This window comes from Cebidichthys violaceus, unplaced genomic scaffold, assembly GCF_023349555.1.
Source record: "Cebidichthys violaceus isolate CVI_PGR_0920_01 unplaced genomic scaffold, fCebVio1.0.p SCAF_44, whole genome shotgun sequence".
In the NCBI taxonomy this organism is placed as follows: Eukaryota; Metazoa; Chordata; class Actinopteri; order Perciformes; family Stichaeidae; genus Cebidichthys; species Cebidichthys violaceus.
The window spans coordinates 1,717,083-1,726,253 of record NW_027176639.1 but is presented as its reverse complement, the minus strand read 5'-3'; the positions used below and the strand labels follow the sequence as shown (position 1 = coordinate 1,726,253).

The window sequence follows — 9,171 nt, the reverse complement described above, 5'->3', positions numbered from 1 at the left end:
GTTATATATGTCAAATAAATAGATTACACACAACGTTTTCTGTATATTATCTCTTTTTTAAATACAACAGCATGCAGGACATACTTGATACAGTTTAATTATCTTAATTCTATATTTAATTTATATTAATGAGGACACTTTTTGTAAACAAACGATAACAGTTTTATTCCAATTACCAAAGACACAAACGCTGTTCCATTTCAAAACATGTTTATTGGTCATATACAAAATAAAGTAAGCTGTTTATCAACAAACATACAGTATATACATCAATAAATTAAAAGATGCATCAGACCGATGATGAAACAGTTAATTTCATGATTACCAATACCTTGTCTTCATCACTTACGTATCTACAAATTGCCAAAAAAAAAAAAGTACAATAATTTAGTTGAAGATAAATACTTACAAAGACCGTCACATTTTAAGTGTTTTCCCATATAAAGTACTATCGTAGAATAATTTATTACACCCCATACAGAAATATTACAAAACACAGAATTTCCCATTACAAGGGCTCACTACGTTTCTACACTTTAAACTGATACTCTAAGAACACAAACACATCCTCACGAGTAAGCGGGCCAAATGCTCACCAGTAGACACGGGTGGTTTGACGGGGAGAGTGAAATCAGAGAGGGAGACCGTCACAACCAGAAGATCAAAATAAGTGACGATGCGACACCTAAACTCTAAGACGGTTATGTTCCAGGCTGTGCAGCTGATAAGGGCCGGGGCAGCAGAGAGGAAGGGGCAACGAGCAAACACTATTGATGAAAACACCAAGCGGACGATCAAAGGAGTCCGTGGTTCATTTACTCCCATCGATCGGCTTTGGAGGAGGGTGAAAGGCCTTTTAGAGTCTAGTGGCGTGATTCACTAGACGGGAAAACAACCAAATGACTACGGACCAATCGGCCAAGCAGCCAGATAAGAAGTTAATGATTTGCATCTTCCAGAAGAATCGGATGTTTTTGAAGAAGCGCTCGGCAGCCTGCTGAGTTAACGCGCTGACACCCTGTAAAGAGGGGATGGGTGGAGCGTTTTATCAGACGCGTCTCCACCGCTAAAATATTCATAGATGTGGTTTAAGAGCTGCTCGGGTTTGAGAAGAGATGTCTGCTCACGAGGAGGTCAATAAGGTCATCCCAGCTCATCAGCTCCACCATGTCAGCTGATCGATGATGGTCACCAGCGGTCAGCTGATCGTGTCTGCAGCGTATCACCTCATCTGATGAAGAGACCGAACGCCCTGACCTGATCACAGCTTCACGCTGCAGGAACACAACGACCACTGAAGTCTGGAAGACTCAAATACTCTTCTTCAGTTTGACTGCAGGCCTCACAGGACAGCCGCTCCGCCTCGCTCTCAACTGGAACTGGATCAAACCCTTTTGATTTGATGTTTTCACAGTTAATAGTTAGGTGACAATGATAAGCCAGATTAAAAACAGAGACCAGCTGGAGCATAAATAGCTAAACACTCTGTCTAGAAGTCTTTAAACTCACGTCACACAAGTAGCTGCAAATATAAAACTACTCGACCACCACCGAAGTATCTCTGCTGACGTCTGGCAGCAGTTCTAATGTTGCTCTTCCACAGTTTGCATAATTGGAAATGTCCATCAAACAGCAGCCACCATGTTGACACATTAATGCTTACATACAGTAGAACACATCCATCTAAACAAGAGGAGCGTACACACACACACACACACACACACACACACACACACACACACACACACACACACACACACACACACACGAGACCTGCCGGCAAAAAACACCATCCAACAAGCAGATGTAAATATAGACAGGAAGCAGCAAACTAAATCCAGTAGATAAACAAACAATGAAAGCACATGAAGCAGGAAACACAGAGCACCATCACGCCGGGTGCGACTCCTATAGCTGAACACCGTGGAGGACTTCCTGTGACACCATTTCACGGCAGACTGAACCCACAAACCAGTGTTGAGATTATGGCAAAATCATACTTTTGAGTCTCAAACCCATTTCCCTTGCGATGCCTTTGTTCACCTGTTTGATAGCACATGAATGTAGGGTGCAGACAGACACACACACACACACACACACACACACACACACACACACACACACACACACACACACACACACACACACACACACACACACACACACACACACAGCTGCTACTCTTAATAACTGCACAGCAGTAGGTTAGTTAACCCTTTGACTTCACAGTGGAGAACAAGTGGTTTCTGTACCGTTAGTTATATTTCCATAAATGACAAGGTCTTTGTTGGTTTAAAAAAAAAAAAAAAAAAAAATTTGAGGCAATTGTACTTTGTGAAGTAAACCTAACTCTTTGACAGACAGACCATTAAATAGCATCATCATTGTTTTCACTTCATAAAACACCAAATACATTAGTTTCACTTCCCTGACACTTACAGAACAATCCCAAAACAAACATTATATACACACAACTATATAAAATATACACAGCAAAAACAAGTACTTTTTATCACACACTACAAAAATAAGGTATTGAAGGATTCGGGGGGGGGGGGGGGGGGTTCACGTCTCTGAGACCAGATGAACACACGTGGAGCTTGTGAGGTTAACCGTTACACTCCCTCCTCTCAACGGGCTTTCAGCACCGCCAGGACCAAAATGAACCCACAGGGACAGAAACCGGGTCTGTCGACAGTGAACTTAAAAAGGTAGAAATGGTAGCAGAGACACGTCCGATGAGACGCGTCCTCAGTGCCGCAGCTGAACGAGGACAAAGGTCTTACGATTAGAGAAAGAGTGCAGCTACCCACAGTGACGTCACCCGCTTTGGCCTGAAATCAAACAAGGGTCAAAGTCACATCCATGAAATAGTGAACGTTACAGTTACCTCGTCACACACCTACACAGCACAGCACACGCTAGTTCACGGTTACACACACGTGCCGAGTCACTAGAGTTAAAACAAAGCTATTCAGTAGTTAAGCCACTTTTGGTACAATTGCAAAATAGAGAGATACTGTATATCAAACAGATTTAGTTATTCCTTTTCTTACAGGTCGTTACAAACAATGCAAAGATAATTGTCTTTATAAAATTCCAGACTCTACCATACATAGACACAGATTCTTGGAGTATAGAACAACCACGTCAGATTACTTTTATGGTAAACCTGGAGTGAAATGACGTCCCATTTGTGTGACCGGACATTCAGAGAAACGTCTCCTGTGACTGACTGCAGCGTCAGGAATCCCTCTACTGAAAAACTGAGCTCTGTGGGTAAAAGCAAGATGGCTGCAACACAAACCACTGATTAGAGGCCAGCATGTCGCTGTAGGTGTAATAACCTAGATACAAGTCATGAACAACATGCACACCAAGTAATGGACACACAACAGATGCACAGACAAGCAAAAAGCATCTCCTGTGCAAGAAAGTGGAGCCGTTTTGCAGACGCTTCTGTCTGTTTCTTTAGGTAAGTGAACCGCCAGTCACATAAACGGGTTCATCGTATCGTCAATCCTGCTGCTGCACAGCTCACACAACAACACACAGCTACAACCTGAATCCTGATCGGTCAGTGTTTCACATTAAGCACAGGAACAAGCCAGCACCTCCACAAGTCCTCTGGCCTTCCTCTTGATGGTCGTCAGGAGGCCGCCGAGGCCCTCGCCCTCCAGTTACCTTCAAATGTTTCCCTGAAAACTCCTACAAACTTAGATAAGGTCAGTAACTTTGATCCTCTTTTCTCTAGAGAGTGTTTGTTTGTTGTTTTTGGCTAAATATCAGTTGCCTTGAACCCTTTCTCTTTCTGATAGAGCCAGGAAGTCCTATGAGTGATGAAGGGAACCAGACTGTAAATGAGAAGGAGAGTTGGACACAGGGAGTGAAGAGACCGTAGAAACAAACCCAGCTAACTAAATATAGCGATACCAAAACGAACACGCGCCACAGAATTTCACAGAATTCCTGATATATATAACAGTTGACACACAGAGAACACACTTTGGACCTCATGTGAATGACAACACCGTACAAAACAGTAAAAATACAGTTACCACCATCGTGTAATATATATAAATATATATATATATATATATAAATATATATATATATATATATATATGTATATATATATATATATATTTTTTTTTTTTTTCTATAGTTCTTTTGTGAAAAAAGTTCTTGGCTAGGGTCGAGCACAACGGGACTTCTCTTCAGCCACTGAAGTCAACGGGTCACATGGTTCTGAACAGTCTGATGACCTCCTCTCTTCAGTCTGATGACCTCCTCTCTTCAGTCTGATGACCTCCTCTCTTCAGTCTGATGACCTCCTCTCTTCAGTCTAAAACACGGTCAATGCATGTGTTAGAATGTTGATGTTGGTGAATTTAAATGTTCTAGTCTTGATTCGGGAAAACGAGCGCTTCAAATCTATAACGGGATTATTATGAATTCACAGATCTCTTGATCTAAAACCTGAACACTGAACACGTGACTGACAGCTGAACTAACTGCATGATTGAGTGTTTTGGGTATTGCCCCCCCCCCCGGCCTAAAATATAACTAATCTCAGATTCTTTGATTTCTCCGGTTTTCAGTGGCCGTAGGAAGTCTGTGTGTCTGTCCTCTGCTAGATGATGGTGCGCTGACCGAGGACTTCCGTCTCTATAGTCTCAATAAACCTCCTCTGCGTCCATCCTGTCCTTCAGCTGCACTGGTCTGAGGCAGCTGACAGGAGGTGGTGGAGCCTGCCGAGCAGCTAGACGTTAGTGCAGGTGGAGGAGAGGAAGGATCACACCCTCGCCTTTCTTTCCCTCCCTCAAGACCGCGCATCTGTTTTTGACTTCACTATTGTAATTACACTGGTGGCCGTCGCCATCTTCCCCGGTATGAGCGGACCGATGACCGATGACGCCATCCCTCCCCCTCCTCCGACCCCTCCGGCCCTCACCCCGACCCCGACGGTCGGGCTCCGCGCCACAGTCCTGGCGAAGGTCTGCAACGCCTCGTACTTAGACCTCAGAGCGTCCAGCTCCATTCGCATGGACGCGTTCTCATTGGCCAGTTTGTCCACCTCCTGCTGCAGCTGGGTCTTCTGCTTCTCCAGCTCCTCCTTCTGGGTGACTCGCTTCACCCGGCAGCTGGCGGCGTAGCCCCGGTTCTTCAGGGTGCGCCGCCGTTGTTTCAGTTGCAGGATCTCATCTTTGGTGAGCCCTCTGAGGTGCTGGTTCAGCTCCCGCACCGACATGGTCACCAGCTCGTCGTCCGTGAGGCTGGTGCCATTCTCCCCCGGCTCACGCTTCACCTGCAGGAAACGAGAGGAAAACGGGGGAGTGAGACGGAACAACGTAGCAGAACACAGAGAACCCAGCGTGGAACGTGCACTCTCCTACCTTCAAGGCTTTATTTCCTTTGTTAGTCGTCGTCATGCCACAAGTGCCTTGCTCTTCTGAACAGACCTACGGAGACGCAAGAGAGAGCAGATGAGCACATGAGCAAAGAAACAGCAGAAAACAGAGCTGAAGAAACACGACCACGTGTTACGGTCATGTGTTTGTCAGAACAATAAAGTTTTGTTAGATCATTAAGAACATCGTTACTGTGTGTCAATACCCACCAGGATCAGTGGAGACACATGTGAGCATGTTACAGGACCATGCATCTGTGTCACAGTGAGTGTGTGTGTGTGTGTGTGTGTGTGAGAGTGTGTGTGTGTGTGTGTGTGTGTGTGTGTGTGTGTGTGTGAGTGTGAGTGGGAGTGAGTGAAAGTGACACACTTTCCCTGACTTCCTGTTTCCTGGTGGTTACGCTGCAGTGCCCACTACCTTGATCTCTTATTGGTTGGCTTCAGGCCAATAGGAATGAAACAAGCGTAAAAAAGAAGAGGAAGTGGTAAAATGTGTGGGAAGGACTCCAGGGGAAAACCAACTGTTAGAGCCCTAACACACACACACACACACACACAGCTACAGACAGCAGAGAAGTAGTCCTTCACCTACTCGGGATAAAAATGAATGCAAACCAAATATAATGATGTATTTGTACTGAACGGGGAACAAAGGATGGAGACAAAACGGGGTGAATCAGAAGTCAACAAAGAGACAGCCTGAAGATGAGATCAGACCTCAGAGCGCACAGCTCCACAGAGGAGCGTCTCCACAAGCTCTCAATGAGACGCTTTGTGTGGAGCGTTGATCTGGCTCTCATCTCTCAGACCCGTGTGTGTGTGTGTGTGTGTGTGTGTGTGTGTGTGTGTGTGTGTGTGTGTGTGTGTGTGTGTGTGTTCGATAAAGGGCGGCTATTGTTGCTGCTGCTCAGCGATCATCATGAGACCAGTCATGATGAGTCAGCAGATTCCTGATCTCACTCTCTCACCCCACCCTCCACCCCCCTCCTTGCGCACAAATTTCCCCCCCCCTCCCCACACACACACACACACACACCCCTCTCTGTTTTTACACCACTTACAGTCATCTACCTGCTTTCCTAAAAAGGTGAGAGTTTACCCAAAAATCTATATCTCTGCAGGCTGAGGGCACGCGGGGGGGGGGGGGGGGGGGGGGGGGGGGGGGGGGGGGACAAGAAGTGAAATGTCTTCAAAGTCTCTTCAGTCAGACATGCACACCTGACAATAAGCAGCTCTGTTTAGCCTGTCGTCTTCCTCTGCGGACACTTTCAAAATGCATTACTGCTTCAGTCGTTCACGCGTCTGTTCTCGTTTCATTCGTATCTTTTTCTGTCAAGCCGCACGGCGCCGAGCGTGCCGCTGAACCTCCCCCACAATGCACCTCTGTCGGTCTTTGAGGGCGGGTGAGCGTTTGTGCGAGCGCTGCCGCAAATCCTACGGTTTATAAATAGCTGTAGATCAAAGACAAACGTGCGCTACGAGAACATGCAAGTAGTCATACGTGCACATGAACACGAGTCACGTGCACAGCAAGTCAAAATCCAGTGAAATAATGAAAAACGTGGAAGAAAAGTGATGGGAGCGCTACTATAACGGAGCTCCATTCAAGGACTTCAAGCGCTCCTTAATGAGTTAGGGTAAGTCAATTAAAACGGTTTTTAATTTCAATGTATGTGTAGAGCTTCTTCTCAATAAACAAACGTCCTCCATACACATGTACCGCTGCCTCCCACAGCTGGAGGTGCATCGTCGCACAATAGACGGATCAAAGACATGAAGGCTGGGGGGGGGGGGGGGGGGGGGGGGGGGGGGGGGGGGGTAGATAAGAGGGGGGAGGGGGGGGCTGTTCTCCTGCCAGGCACTGGTTTATTTCCCCTGTGCCCAAACCCCAACCCCCCATAACCCCATCTACATACAAACAAAAAGCATGCCAGCAAGCACACACACACACACACACACACACACACACACACACACACACACATTCCCCTGCCTCCATGCCAGTGGGGCACGATAAAACACACACGTAAAAACGCTCTGCTGCAAGAACACAAACATGCAAATGTAGTTTTGTCTTTAGTGCTAAACAATACTTGCGGTAGGTGTGGAAATTGAGTTTACTGTGGATGCATGGTTCAGAGGTTTTATTCCATATTTGACAACACATAATTAAAATGTCTTCGATAAAATGGAATTGCTGCAAGTGCACAAAAAGCAGGTGTAGTGTCTCTATCCATAATCGGTAGAGAAGCGTCTTGTAATTATTGTTAGCTTCAGATAGCATGCAGTAGTACTCAGTAGTACAAGGTAGTACATTAAGTTTGGGGCTATTTCATCAAGCTGACCTACACCAGAGCATAACACTGCAATAAACCTGTGTGTGTGTGTGTGTGTGTGTGTGTGTGTGTGTGTGTGTGTGTGTTGTCTGAGAGCTCAGGCCATGTGTAAGTCATCCAGGTTAAGCATCATCTGCTGAGCAAAGGCATCGCCATTCATCTTGGGCGCACACACACACACACACACACACACACACACACACACACACACACACACACACACACACACACACACACACACAGTGCCAGAGGTGTCCTTCCCATAATGCTTGGTGGTCGCTGCGGTGTGGTCAATGCCACAGCCACTGTTGCTACAACAGACAGCTTTTCTGCTGTGGCAGCTGTATTTTTATGGAGCAACTGAAAGAACGCTGACAACTCAAGAGCAGAGCTGCTTACAGTTACAGTGGAGAGACAACACACACCACACACACCACACACACACACACACACACACACACACACACACACACACACACACACACACACACACACACACACACACACACAGGACAGGACGTGGGGATAGGGATGGAAGAAAAGGTGAAGATGAGTACAGCTAGAAGAGAAGAAAGAAAGAGAAGAGAAAGTGAGGAAAAGAGGGTGAGGAGTTGGTCGGATAGCAAGGTGAAGACTAGGTAAGGAAAGAGGAGATGGGGGGGGGGTGAAGGAGGCCTGAAAGAATGCTGACGTCTCCAGAGCTGATTAGCGTTACAGCGGAGACATCACACCCACAGCCGAGAAAACGCTGAGTATGGAGGGAGGACGGGTGGTGGGGGGTGCAAATGACAAGGGAGAAAGAGGAGAAGAAACAGAGAGGCAAGTGAGTCGGGAGGAGGAGGAGGAGGAGGAGGAGGGGGACAGAGGTGGGGATTGAGGGAGGAACGGCAATGAGGAGGAACAGGACGGGGGGGGGGGGTTGAAGAGGGAGTGGGAAAGCGTTTGGGTGAAAATGTCAACACATTTGTAAGAGCTTAGCTGTTGGGTACGGAGAGGGGTTGTGGAGGGGAGAGAGAGAGAGAGAGAGAGAGAGAGAGAGAGAGAGAGAGGAGAGAGAGAGAGAGAGAGAGAGAGAGAGAGAAGCAGGGAGGGAAGGATGGATGGCAGGGGATTGGGGGCGAAAAAAACCCCTGGACTCAGCAACGACCACGACTAAAACCTCCAATTAGAAAAGTTCTGAAGCTGATTCCAGTGCAATGAAACTACTGCTGACCATCTCTCTCTCTCTCTCTCTCACGCACACATACACACACACACACCTACACCTACACACACACACACCTACACACACACACACACACACACACACACACAGAGAAAAAGCTTCACATGCTGTCTTCTTGACAAATCAGGTTCTGGATAAAGGATGAAAACGAGAGTAATAGTGAGACAGAAGGTGAACAGTGATCATGTGGTTTATAAAGA

The 9,171-nt window shown here is 46.5% G+C and overlaps 1 protein-coding gene across 4 annotated transcripts in view; it reads right to left on the bottom strand.

The window, feature by feature from the left end:
* Positions 1-193: 193 nt before the first annotated feature.
* Positions 194-9,171, bottom strand: part of mafgb (v-maf avian musculoaponeurotic fibrosarcoma oncogene homolog Gb) — a 16,974-nt gene continuing 7,996 nt past the window's right edge. For 3 of the 4 annotated variants that reach the window (XM_068729004.1, XM_068729006.1, XM_068729005.1), the window contains exons 2-3: positions 5,397-5,462; positions 194-5,308 (exon numbers count right to left, since the gene is read on the bottom strand). In XM_068729004.1, coding sequence (XP_068585105.1) covers positions 4,823-5,308; positions 5,397-5,432 — 522 coding nt within the window. In that variant the 5' untranslated portion in view covers positions 5,433-5,462 and the 3' untranslated portion in view covers positions 194-4,822. Of the gene's footprint in view, positions 5,309-5,396; positions 5,463-5,620; positions 6,373-9,171 lie in introns of those variants that run through there. The other variant, XM_068729002.1, reaches the window with a different exon arrangement.